Source organism: Ciconia boyciana, chromosome 3 (assembly GCF_034638445.1).
Source record: "Ciconia boyciana chromosome 3, ASM3463844v1, whole genome shotgun sequence".
Lineage (NCBI taxonomy): Eukaryota > Metazoa > Chordata > Aves > Ciconiiformes > Ciconiidae > Ciconia > Ciconia boyciana.
This window is the reverse complement of record NC_132936.1, coordinates 126,847,135-126,860,796: the sequence shown is the minus strand read 5'-3', so window position 1 is coordinate 126,860,796 and position 13,662 is coordinate 126,847,135. Positions and strand designations below refer to the sequence as shown.

The 13,662-nt window shown below is 42.7% G+C and overlaps 1 protein-coding gene across 4 annotated transcripts in view; it reads left to right on the top strand.

Annotated features, from left to right (window-relative positions):
* SPTBN1 (spectrin beta, non-erythrocytic 1) overlaps window positions 1–13,662 on the top strand; it is a 135,850-nt gene that overhangs the window by 109,524 nt on the left and 12,664 nt on the right. For all 4 annotated transcript variants that reach the window (XM_072857568.1, XM_072857566.1, XM_072857567.1 and 1 more), the window contains 11 exons: window positions 1,290–1,436; window positions 3,068–3,331; window positions 4,034–4,258; window positions 4,471–4,560; window positions 4,845–5,123; window positions 6,331–6,461; window positions 7,815–8,019; window positions 8,172–8,546; window positions 10,807–11,051; window positions 11,478–11,616; window positions 12,714–12,798. In XM_072857568.1, coding sequence (XP_072713669.1) covers window positions 1,290–1,436; window positions 3,068–3,331; window positions 4,034–4,258; window positions 4,471–4,560; window positions 4,845–5,123; window positions 6,331–6,461; window positions 7,815–8,019; window positions 8,172–8,546; window positions 10,807–11,051; window positions 11,478–11,616; window positions 12,714–12,798 — 2,185 coding nt within the window. The remainder of the gene's footprint in view (window positions 1–1,289; window positions 1,437–3,067; window positions 3,332–4,033; window positions 4,259–4,470; window positions 4,561–4,844; window positions 5,124–6,330; window positions 6,462–7,814; window positions 8,020–8,171; window positions 8,547–10,806; window positions 11,052–11,477; window positions 11,617–12,713; window positions 12,799–13,662) is intronic.

Genomic DNA, 13,662 nt, shown 5'->3' with positions numbered 1-13,662 from the left:
TTCTCTTTAGACTTGATAGCTAGGTCAGATGTGGAGTTTCTTTGATTGCTCTGATAAGTTTTCCCTTTTTGTGGAGCCTAACAGTGCCTTTAAGGGACAATTTAAAAAAGGCTTGTGAATGCTAAATGGAATTTGTTGCCCTGTATCCTGAGTACATAGCGGAGAATTGGCGAGTCTCGCCTGTGCTCTGTTACTCTTCTTGTCAGGGTGCTTCCTCGGCAGGACGGGGTGCGTCGCTGAAGTGGCATTCTAGAAGCAAAGCTTAAATTTGTTTTGACATTTTCCGCTTGGGTAGACAACTCTAAATATGCAGAAAATGAATCTTTTTCAAATTCTATAAACATTCCTGTGAATGTGTTTTTCCTCCACACCTAAGGGATAGATAAAGCAGTCAGACTCACCCTAGGAGGAAATCTGATGTTGGCTGCTATGATCATTTTCACATTCTATTTGCCCTTGGCAAATAAGCTATCTTTTAAAGTATTGATTTCCTCTAGTGTTGATCTGGAAATTGTTCTCAGTGCCTTTGTATCTGCAGAAAATCAGAATGACATCAGTCTTGGACTTTATACAATGGGAAAAGGAAAGTCTTGAGTACCAAAACCCTGCTGGAGACTGGACAAATAAACAAATTTATTTATGTAAACCTATATAGAGAAAAGATTATGGGGAAAAGGTAAAAGTGGGGTGGTGTGAATTAATGGTACAAACCCATCTCTATCCTTAAGGCTTTTGATAACGAGTAGAAATACAGAATTTCTCATTCAGTGTTTCCCTGAAAAATTTACCTTGGGGGGGCTCTATTTAATTCTGGAGACTGCCTTTTGCATGCCACTTCATTAGTGTGTACTTCTGCAATGTCCTCAGGAAGTCAGTGAGGCTCCACAGGGGTGTGGTGAGGACATTCAAGTCCCAACCCTGAGTAGCACGTTGAGTAATGTTTCAAGGGAAAAGCTGTACAAAAATACACTGTGACCAATAAGTAGGGCACATGTCCCTGTTTCTCTTGCTGTTGAACTGGGTGAGACCTGTGTGTTTGATTTTGCTCATCATGGAGTTGATTCCTTTCTGCTTTAGTCATGGGTTATTTATATATTGGAGATGGATGTTTAAATTTAACTGTTAAAGAGGTGGATCCTTGACTGAACCCTGAGTAAAAGCAGTCTCTGAATCTCACGCAACTCTTCTGTAGAGGCATCTCTTTATGCTTGATGTGGAGGCACTTTGATACTTTGCATTATTTCACACTACAAATGTTTTCACAAACACCTCTGTATTTTCCTTTTCAGCTCTCACTCTGGATCAATGAAAAGATGCTTACAGCCCAGGATATGTCCTATGACGAGGCAAGGAACCTGCATAGCAAATGGCTGAAGCATCAGGCCTTTATGGCAGAACTTGCATCCAACAAAGAATGGCTGGAGAAGATTGAAAAGGTAACTAAAGAACATCCAAAAAATGCCCTCATTTTTGCTGAAGATGATTATGTATAGAGATGGGATCTGTTCCTCTGCAGAATTTGTTCTTGAATCATCTCTCCAGCTAAGGCAAAAGGAGATTTCATTACTGTAGAATAAGTATCTATCACATTGTGTCTCCATCTAACCAATTTCTTCCTCATTGATGTTAAATGTTTTTTATCCAAGACATTCTCACAGAATAGTCATTGGCTAAGTTGGCAATTTAATTTTGTCTAGTCTTTCTTATCTCTTAGGAGGAAGGCATAACCTAGTTTTCATACCCAAAGGATAAAAGGGGGAAATGTTGTGATTTGAGCTAATAAAGTAGAAGTACTTCCTGGGAAACAACTGAATGTAGGTGATTAACTGAATTTAGACTCCCCTGCTGCCATGCTGGTTTTCATTCATTCAGGACTATAATCGGGCTGCCTTTCCCTGTGCAAAATTAGTGCATGAGGTAGAGTACAGCCAGTTTTGTAATTAATTAAGATTCACAGCTCTGTATCAAGTTACTTTGAAGGCTTTAATATGCTGTGATGAGCTGTACTTCCCCCCCCCATTTCTCATGTGCAGCTCTGGAACACTAAGGAGGTCTCATCTTTAGCTCTGACAGTGGGTTTCTGTTCAGTGTAAGTTAGCTTAATTGCTCATTTCCTCTCCCATTTTGGCACTCTGTATCCCATTAGAGGCTTTTCTGTGATCTGCAAATAGCAATACCCTTTAATGACGTAATTAGAAGGCTGCTCTTAGTACTGGAAGTACTTCTTTAGTGATGCTAATACATCCTCACCCTTTGCATCTGAAAAATCAGATTGCAGCAAAGTACCAAAGTTGTGTATCGAGCTGCAGCTGACAATCACTGTATTAATGTTACCAGTGGTCACAGCTATTAAATGTGCTGGGTTGTGCATAGGATTCACATCTGAAAATGTTTTGTCCCTTGTCAGCACCACCCAGGTGCAGAGGTAGAAGTATAATTAGAAGGAAAGAAAATATTTCCAAAACTTAATACAATCTTTGTAAAGGCAAAAAGATACCTTAAGTCCAAGTGCTCTGCTGGTGCTAGGTACAGGGTTCCTGCTTCCCGAGCAAGATTGTTCCTCTCTGATACTCGCTTAGACCCATGGTAATTGCTATAACCCATCCACATAACCCTCTTCAGTTGCACAGCTCAGTTTTGGTGCCATAAGCTCCTTCTCCCAGCGTTATGCTGGGTCTTCATTGCTCTCCCAGTGAAATGGCCCACAGAAGCTGGACACACAGCTTGTTCAGCTGCAGCTGCCTCCTCCGCTGTCACACAGGCAGCATGGGGCTCCACTCCCATCTGAGCAGTGTCCCCAGGAGCTCCCACAAAGGAACATGTGTAGTGGGGAAGAGAAAAGAGGCGTTGCTTGACCTTCTCATTGCCCAGAAACCCTCTTCCCGGCAACAGATGGACCAGGGAGCTGATGTTCTGCGAGGAGTCACTGGATAACTGGAGATAGAAAATGCATGGTTGATGCTGCCAGCAGATGAGGAATCCTGAGTGCTTGCTAATCAGAATAATTTAACTAAGGGTCTGTGAGTGCTCCTGAGGAGGTACCATTTTGTCGCTCTTTGCTTTGCAGGAGGGAATGCAGCTCATTGCAGAGAAACCAGAGACTGAAGCCGTAGTGAAGGAAAAGCTGACAGGTCTCCATCAAATGTGGGAAGAGCTTGAATCCACTACCCAGACCAAGGCTCAGCATCTCTTTGATGCAAACAAAGCGGAGCTTTTTACCCAGAGCTGTGCTGATTTGGATAAGTGGCTGAATGGTTTGGAGAGTCAAATTCAGTCGGACGACTACGGAAAAGATCTCACCAGCGTCAACATCCTGTTGAAGAAGCAGCAGGTAAACGGAGCGCAGGTTGCAGAGTGGGCAGACAGCAGATACCTGCACTTGAAGGAACAGACGGGGGATCCTTTCAGTTTAGAAAAGAATTTATTTGCTTTTCTTTCTTCCTGTTGTTTCATGTATCTTTAAGAAGAACCAGAAGTACACCCAGAAACAAATCAGCTGTAAATTTCTTGATACAATCTTTACCTTATACTGCCTTCCTTCCTCACATTAATATCTCTCTTCTGTCTCCCGCTGTAGTCCTCCAGTCACCGGTCATTCCCTCTCTGTACATGGGTGCTGGCCTGTGATTCAAAGTTGTCTGAAGCTGGTCGGTCCCTCATTCCCTGCTGTGAAGGCAGCAAGGAGTAGCAAGGACAGCAGGGAGCAATGAAGCTCTTGTGTGCAATTAGCTGTGCTCCAAAGTTGTTCAGGGTAACTTGTGAATGACCGATAGAAGAGATTCAGCTGTGATATTGGCCAAATTCACCATTCGCACAAGCAGGCAAAACTGAGGGATATCAGCAGGTGGCCACAGTTGTGAATCTCTGTTTAAGCCTTGTTCCTTGCAATATGAATGCTACAATAATTATTAAAGTGGTAAATCCTTACTGACCAGCATCTGTTCTTCCTTCTTATGAAGCTATTGACATACCCTAGTTGTATCAACTGCTTTTACCCTGGTTTTCAGGAGCTTTTTGCCATGTTTCTGTTTAGATGCTAGAGAATCAAATGGATGTTCGTAAGAAGGAGATAGAGGAGCTGCAAAGCCAGGCAAGGGCTTTAAGTCAAGAAGGGAAGAGTACAGATGAAGTAGATGGCAAACGCCTTACCGTAGAAAAGAAATTTTTGGAGTTGTTGGAACCTCTGAATGAAAGAAAGGCAAACCTGCTGGCCTCCAAAGAGATCCACCAGTTCAACCGGGATGTGGAAGATGAAATTGTGAGTATAAAAGAAATCCTGTTCCCCAGACAACAGGAAGGTGTCACACCTATTGCAGAGCTATCACAGGAAGAAACCTTTCAATCATGTCTCTCAATAGCATGTTTGAGTAATGCTGCTTTTTGCATCTTGTGTGCACCAGCCTCTCTCTGCTGCCTAACTGTATCTGGGGTTGCTTGAAATAATCTGTGCTGCTCTTCCCTTACTTTCAGTTGTGGGTCGGAGAGAGGATGCCCATAGCTACGTCTACTGATCATGGACACAACCTCCAGACTGTGCAGTTACTAATAAAGAAAAATCAGGTAAGTAGGTGCTGTTAGAGCTCCATACCTGCTATTTCTCCTTAGTGCTGACTAATTTGGGAAGGAAAGGCTTGGGGTAAAATGACGGGCGCTTCAGTGGTGATGTGCTATGGGGGGGGCAGTGTGACCACTGGGTGGTGGCATGTTCAGGGAGGGCACAGCCCCAGTTTGTCCATGTGAGCTGATGGCATGTGTTTTGCTGCCTCTGTAGAGTTACAGCCCCTGACTGGCATTTCTTTTTGGTTTGGTGCAGTGTCTCATCAGTCTGCTTTTCTCCCATGTAGACCCTTCAGAAAGAAATCCAGGGACATCAGCCTCGTATTGATGACATTTTTGAGAGGAGTCAAAACATTATCACAGAGAGTAGCCCTAATGCTGAAGCAATTCAGCAGAGACTTGCAGACTTGCAGCAGCTGTGGAACCTCCTAATCGAGGAGACAGAGAAACGCCACAAGCGCCTAGAGGAGTCTCACAGAGCACAGCAGTATTACTTTGATGCTGCCGAGGCTGAGGCCTGGATGAGTGAGCAGGAGCTCTACATGATGTCAGAAGAGAAAGCCAAGGTGAGCAGCTCCACAGCGACACTAGTTTGGTTTTAATTGCTTAGCTAGAGGGGGGGCAGGTGACATGATTTAATATGTCGCTATTGTAATGGTAACATAAATTTAATTTCCTTGTGAAACCTCAAGTGATCACCTCTTCTATCTGTTATGACATCCCTGGTAGTGCGGAGGATAGGCCTGGCTGTACTGAGTCAGTGAAGCATCGTCAGACTGTGGATAGCAACTGTGTGCCTTCCTTTGCTGTAAGGTCAGAGTTACCAATACAGTCCAGTTAGGTCACATATTCTATTAGTTTTGAATCACTGGGAACAGCATGATGTACCTGACTATGAAACAGGCCTGATGGCCACTCAGTTGATGCCATTAGTTGTCAGCTTTTACTCCCAGTGAAGTGAAATCGGAACAGCATCAGACCATACCAAAGAGTAGGTGAACTTCTGGTTTTCAAGGAGGTGTTAAGAGTGCTGTATCTTATTTGTTACTTACATAAATATACCATGTTCATCACCCTGATAAAATAAAACTCAGCTTTGTATCAATATAACACATTCCATGGGTGTTCAGTCTTCAGTTAAAAAGGACTTGTTTTCTTTTTTATATCTAAGCAATGCAAGGAATAATAATGTGAATAGTACATCACGAAAAATATTTTAATGAAAAGGCTTATTGACAATACCAGTCAACACTGAGAGTTGGGGGTTGTTTTTCTTAATCATAACAATGCCTAGAAAGTTTTGATCGGAATTTCTCCAGGCACTTTGGTGGAGAATCCTTTGGCATGGGCTCTGTAGGATTTGTTTTCTTTGACCCAGGCTGTTGTTGAAAAGCCTGACAAGTGACGTGCCTAAAACTGTTCCATTTTTCTGAGCCCTGCACAATCACCAGTGTTGTGTAAACACACAAAGAGCTTCATAGAAGAGGAAATTCAACATGCTCAATGCACAGCTGATGTAATTTTGTTCTGCATCCCAGAGGGGTTGTTGCATTCACTCTTTCACTTATTTTGCTTTCTGTGGATACCATTTGCTGTGAACTCAACTATTAATATACCATTGTCAGAACAACTTGTCTTCAAGCTGTACTTGGGAGCAGTTCTTTATAAATCTTTCTGGCGACGACTTTTTGCTCGCACACCAAGTTGAACTTGCTGTGTGGTATCTTTCTGTGGAGCAGGGGCCTTGACTGTCATTTTCTGTCACCATTACAGGATGAACAGAGTGCAGTGTCCATGCTGAAGAAACACCAGATTTTGGAACAAGCTGTAGAAGACTATGCTGAAACTGTGCACCAGCTTTCAAAGACCAGCAGAACTTTGGTGGCAGATAATCACCCAGAAAGGTATTAACCATTCTGCCATTTTTAACTGGATTATGCATTCTTTTAGTAGTTCAGTCACTTCATTGGGTCATTCTGACACACTAAGACTACAGCAAAGAGTAAGTAGCTTAGAAGAGTGTACAGAGGCAGAGGAGTTCAGCCTCACTCAGTTCCAGATGCATGTTGGACCACCCTGATTTGGCCAGAGGCGGGGTCCTGAACAGGGTCGCTATGTGCAGCTGCTGATTTCTGAATAGTACTGGACACCTCCAATAAATGTCTGTTGTATCCTTTATACAGGCTAGCGGTGTCAGGTCTGCCAGCACTGCTGAACCTTACGGAGGTGTAGCAATCCTGAGATACAAGGGCCCATATTCACTCTTTCAACCAACTTTTATGTCCAGCCCATAGGGTCACAGTCATTTATCCTTCTTTCTATAGGGCAGTGCTCCTGAAGATCTGCCCCCTCTCTTTGAGATTCCAGTAGAATCAGAGACTGGAATCTGATGCTTTAAACATGGGCACATTAACGTCTTGGTTTGGGTAAATTTACCTCAACTTTCATAAATAGCTTTCCCTGTGGGAGAATTCAGGAAGCTTAAGATCTGTTTTGCTCTAAGAGCAGTTAGGCAAACAGAATTCTCCGTTGGCTTTGACTGCAGGGCTGATTTGACTGTGAGGCTGATGTATTTAACTGCTCTGCCTTTGCAGATAGGAAGATAGGACTATCTTAGGAAAGACATTCTCTGCCTCCAGTGGAAGATTGTTATTTAACTCAAAAGCCCTCTCTTGTGGTCATGATAATTTCTGACGAGAGTGGATTTCCTGGCTAAGCTGACTGCGTACTGGAATAACATAATCAACTTTACAAGACAGAGGGAGGGCAGTTTGACAGGGCTATATGGCTCAGACAAAATACAGGCAAAAGATACGGCAAGTAGAAATATTAATCACTTTTGGAAGTGCTGAGCTTTAGGGAGTAAGAAACCCATGAGTACTTCTGAACTTCGAAGGAGAATTTAAATGAAAGTGAAATGCTACTTGCCTCAGCAGCTCAGATCCTGCCTGTAATTTTGGGAGAAGACTCTGGTGTGATCTGTGGTCAAACAAATGGAGAGCTTGGTTCCTAGCTTCACTCTGTAAAGCCAGGAGGGTTATGTACAGGGCAGAGAAGTTTTCCAGCTAGTGCAGTCAACTGTGCCAGCAGAGGATTGGTCCAGTGTGTCTGAGTCAAATTCATGCATGCAGCAGGCATGCATTCTGTGGATTAAATAGCCCAAGAGTGATTTTTATTCCTTGTAGGTTTTTTTTTCCATTTACTTTTATTATTTGTAGAAGACGACGAGGACTCAGTGCTCTCTTCTTTTTTCTCAGTGAGCGTATCAGCATGCGCCAGTCCAAAGTGGATAAGCTGTATGCAGGCCTGAAGGATCTAGCTGAAGAGAGACGGGGCAAGCTGGATGAGAGACACAGGCTGTTCCAGCTTAACCGCGAGGTGGATGACCTGGAGCAATGGATTGCTGAAAGGGAGGTGGTGGCAGGATCCCACGAGCTGGGGCAGGATTACGAACATGTAACAGTAAGTTTTTTGGACGTGGCTGCAGGTTGACCTTCCTTTTCTGGATGCCGCACACAATAGATGGTTAATATTAATGGGTGGCTGGCTTGCTTGGTTTGCCTAGATCAGTCTGTAATTACAGCGCTGCATGAGTCTGTTTCTCTGCGTTTCAGATGCTACAGGAGCGATTCCGAGAATTTGCCCGAGACACTGGAAACATTGGACAGGAGCGTGTTGATACTGTTAACCACATGGCAGACGAACTCATCAACTCTGGACATTCAGATGCTGCAACAATTGCAGAGTGGAAGGACGGACTCAATGAGGCCTGGGCTGATCTCTTGGAGCTCATTGACACGAGAACACAAATTCTAGCAGCCTCTTATGAACTGCACAAATTTTATCATGATGCCAAGGAGATCTTAGGACGTATTCAAGACAAACATAAGAAACTGCCTGAAGAGCTTGGTAGAGACCAAAACACAGTGGAAACACTACAGAGAATGCACACAACATTTGAGCATGATATCCAGGCACTCGGCACCCAGGTGTGTAGCAAGCAAACGGCGCTGTCTGTGGGTATGGGAACCTGAGCTGCAGAGTTCTGCTGCTGCTCTTGGCCCCTCCATGGCTGGGAGACAGAGTGCTGCCAGCTGCTTTCCAAGTGTATTTCTGTGGGAGTAACTTCACCTGTGTCATTTTCTTATCTGTCTTCCTGCTTCTCTGTCATCGCATTAGGTTAATTAGTTCATCTAAAATAGAAATCAATAAGTACACAGATTTCTGAATATGTAGGTAATTGTTGAACGTTATTCCATTTCCTGTCCTTGGTTGAAGAGGAAATCATAAAGGCAGAGAACTTCTGTATTTATTTAAAGTAAGGCAAAAAGCTGTGATGTCGGCTGACAGTCTCAGCCTACGTGCATAGGAACAGAGAGTGGATGGAGAGGCACGAGGGTAACACACTTCAGCTCCTCAGAGGACCTTTCTCTGATTGTATCAAGCAGCAGCACCAGCAGTACACTGTGTGGCTGATAGGGTTGGAAAATAGCTTACATTCGAAGAAAAAGAGGTTCATTGTCTCTTTAGACATGGAACAGATACTAAATCTGTAAAGAATTTTTAATGTACCAGAGGTAATATGAAATACAGGTTTCAGATTTTTGTGTCCTTAGCATTGTTCTTGGGTGTTACATTAATTGTGCTGGAAGCCACCTTAGATTTGCCTGCTCCTTATGCTCCTTATACCTCAGTGAACACAAGACACAACTATCCTGTCCCATGGAAGCATCAATAGACCAAAGAATACTTGGAGGACAGGGCAAATATGAAGGGATGTGTAAGCCTGGTTGTTTGTTGTTCATCTCTGTTTGTTTGTTTAAAAAAAAAAAAAAACAAAACACCAAAAAGCCCCAACCAAACCCTTTTCTGCTAGGCACTTTTTATTTTTCCTTTCTGAGAGGCGAAGGAGGCCTGTGGACCTACATAGAGGCTTTCTGACTTGGTTATGAGTCTGGGCATTCTGACTTAAATATTGCTTTTTATGATACTTCCTAACAGCAATCTGAAGAGATTTAAAGTACATAGTCGAGGCTAAGATTTTTAAAAGCAGCCAAACTCGATCCAATTCCGAATCTTTTGAAGCCAAGGGATGTTAAATACAAGGCGGTAGCTGTTCATACAGCACACAGGGGAGTCTAAACCAAAAAACAATGTTCAGCTGCCAAAATGAGAATTTTGGAAGAGAACAAGTTGCTTAAGGAATGGAGGAATTACGACTGGCTGCATTTATCCCAGTAGGTCAGAAAAGATAGCTTTTATGGCCAAGCTGCTTGCCAATTCTTGATTGTGTTGCAATTTACATAGTTGTTTATGCTAGAATAAAGGGAATATAGCAACCATTTGATTTTCCAAGTGTTTTACTTTCAGAAGCTGTAGATTTTATATATAAAATGGGAGACATTCACAAAACACCAATCCCTGTCTCTCAAAAAGGTAATTATAATCAAGGCCTAAATGAAGGAATATGTAATCATAGCGCAGAGCTGTGGTGAAAGCACTTAGGATAGTTTTCCGGTGAAACAGCTAGAGCACCAAGATGGATCATTATGACAGTGGCCTGATCTCTGTGCCTGTAGCTAGAACACTGTTTAATTTGGTGTTCAAACTTTTTTTTGTTTTAAAAAAAAGAGAAAATTATTAGAAAAGAGCTAATAGAATGATTCCTGGCTTGAAAATATGTGAAACGGTCAAAAAATAGCATTTGATGTCCCAAGACAGTGTTTGAAAAGAAAAGAGATTTCTGATAGTAGAAAGATCTTTGAATTTCCAAATTTTCTTCTGTTTGAAGTCATTATGTACATTTTTGAAAAAAACCTCTCTGCCATTAAAATACATTTTTCATACTCTGACAGAAAAGTTATGAAAAGTCATACTCTGTCAGAGTAGTGGTTTTGGTACAGGAGTTCCTGAGTGGCATTGAACATTTGATGATGAAAGTGGTCCCCATTTGCCCTGACATTTAGCAGTCACTTTGTATGGGCACCCAGTTTTACAGGAGGTTTAGGCAGTGGCAAATCTTTGTTATTTTAGGGGCCCCTTGACCCAACAGTCTTCTCTAAGAAGTATTCTCAGAGGGATATAGTGATTTAATAACAGAACAAACCTTTTTAGTATCAACAGACCAAATGTATTTGCAGTGACTTTAGAAAGCCATTCAAATGATGTATAACAGCCAAAATTTCCCCATGTTTGTGACTCAAAAGTATCGAAATGCTGATGCATTTCTCTCTTACAAAAACACACCAGGTGAGACAGCTGCAGGAGGATGCTGCTCGTCTTCAGGCTGCCTATGCTGGAGACAAAGCTGATGACATCCAGAAGAGGGAAAACGAGGTCCTAGAAGCATGGAAGGCGCTGTTGGATGCCTGTGAGGGCCGCAGGGTTAGACTGGTGGATACAGGAGACAAATTCCGTTTCTTCAGCATGGTTCGTGATCTCATGCTTTGGATGGAGGACGTTATCCGACAGATAGAAGCCCAAGAAAAGCCAAGGTAATGTGAAGTGTCTCTTCTCAATCAGAAGATAAGGCTGCAGGTCAGTTGAGGAGAAGACTCAGTATCACTGAGCTAGAAATTCAGAGAGAGGCTGTCAAAATCCAATGGTGGTGTAGCAGCTTGCTTTTACGTATTGCTGCCCAGCAGAGGCTGGGGGCTACTGAGGTAGTTGCCACGTAAAATGGTGTTCAAAGAGATTGTCCCACACGTTTGTTTGTTTGATTTCTGATTCAGGCCAGAATGGTGCCATTCCTAAGGAAAGGCTGCTAGCAATCTTGCTAGCAATCTTGCTTCCTGAACTACAAAGACAATCTAGGAATTAATATTTTCATTGTACAGTTCTGGATTAGTTTACTTGTTTGAAAATGTAACAGCTGTTAAATCTGGAATACGTGTTTCTGAACCATGGATTGATCATTTTAGGGATGTTTCATCTGTTGAACTACTAATGAACAATCACCAGGGTATCAAAGCAGAAATCGATGCCCGAAACGACAGCTTTACTACCTGCATTGAGCTCGGCAAATCTCTTCTGGCAAGAAAACACTACGCATCAGAGGAGGTACTGTGCTTACTGAATGTGTAACAACCGCGGGGCAGCTGGCCTATAGATTTTGTTTCAGCTGGAGAAACTTGCATTGTGTAATCTACAGAGTAATAAACTGCAGATTTACAATGACATGCATTACTTCAGGAACTGTTCCACTTATTTGCTATTGTGAAATTAGCGTATAATTTAACCCTGTGAATTCATGTTGGATAGCAGAGATGGCACCGAAATTTAATTCTCAGTCCAGGAAATGCAAAGAAGCTGTTGCCCTCTGTTCTGCAGGGACAGCTGTGTTTGGAAAGGTGACTTCTTTGAGCAAGAGCAGAGACAACTGTGAGACAGCCTGAATTTTGTACAGGGGAACTGGAATACTATGAAGAGGCCCGCTAGGAGAAGGAGCAGGAAAAAGTTTGTCTCATAGGGAGTAAATCCAGGGAATATTAAGAGAAAAATGTATCCAACTGCTTAAGGCCTAGATTTATTTTCTGGTTTGTCTAGGCCAGAGGATAGAGCATTTCTTCCTGTGTCCCTTCGGTGGAGAGAGGATAGCTAAATGTAAGATACTGCCCACTCAGGGAGGGGATATTTTCTGTGTCTGCATTACACGAGTGCTGTGGAGTATCCTCGGAGAAACATTTGCTCAGGAACTGGGAGGTTTTGCTAGCCAGTATTCACCCTGAGAATAACACAGGGCTTACGCTGGCACGTCAGTGTTGTTAGCGCAGGTAGCTGCAGGCTTTTTGTAAAAATCATGGGCAGTGCATTTTGCATTATTTGCTAGAAAAAGGACAGAAGGTGTAATACATGGTTGCACTATTTAGATTTGTTTGTCCGTTATACTCTTCTTATCAAATAATCTTGGCGCTGTAGTTTTAACAGATACTGTATGCTTATGCGAACGTGATATTTTAATACAAATGCCATATTTATTTATACTTTGAAGAGAAAAACAGCTGTTGTATTCACGTTTAAGTCACTTTCTGACAGTTTAGCACAAGGTATCCTGTCCGTAAATGCCAGTGCTTTTTGCTGGTGCTAACAGCTTACGCGGTGTGGTGGGGTGAGCCTGGTGCTTATGTAACAGTCCTGCATTCTCCTCTTCAATCCAGATCAAGGAAAAGCTGCTGCAGCTGACAGAAAAGAGAAAAGAAATGATTGACAAATGGGAAGACAGATGGGAGTGGCTGAGACTGAGTAAGGACGTCCTTGGATTTCTTTTGGGAGGGCCATATCTAACTGTGTTTTCACTGTGTCTTGCTCAGCATTGAAAAAACCTGCAGCTCCTTACTCTTTTATTAACAGTGTGTGTGTCCTGTGATTAAGATTCACACCTGATGACTGTAAAATAACTGAGCATTTGAAACCAAGAAACCTGCACCAAAGGTTTTACTCTATACGATCAAATTTGGAGCTAGGTGAAACAGATCTACCGTATTTTGCAGGTGTCGCATTCCAACTGGGTTTCTACAAATGATGCACTACTAAAAAGTGGGGAGAAGTAAAGCCCTGCTACCTTACGCATGTAACGTGCCTGCATTATCTGACAGGCTAGAATGTTGATGAGCGGTTTACTGACAAAAGGTGTACTTTTAAGCATGGCAGCATTTTGCAAGTTTTACACCAGCAACAACAACCCAGTTCTGATACTCTAACAAAGTGATCCGTATCTCATTTACGGACCGAAGCCTTTGCAGCAGACAGATGTCCAGGACCTCAAAACGTATAGTGCAGTGTAGTCATTTTGTGGGGTTCTGGGCTGCTGTGTATACTTCCTTTATTGCTTCTGAGCCTCAGCAGGCTTTAAGAAATACAGCAGCATGGGTGATTGTCCCTCAGTTTGGATGTTTGCACCATATTATTCATCAGAATTGCTTGATCCTAGTCACAAAAGCTGTGGAAGCTTTTTTTTAGCTGTGAAGACAGAAGGAAGAAAACCTGAAACTATAGCACTATAGACAAGCATAAAGTACAGAAATACTGCTTGCTGAAGGGAACTACAGCCTACAGTCTAGCTGTTCTGTAGACAGGGCAGTCTGAGGAAGAAAACCAGCAGATAAC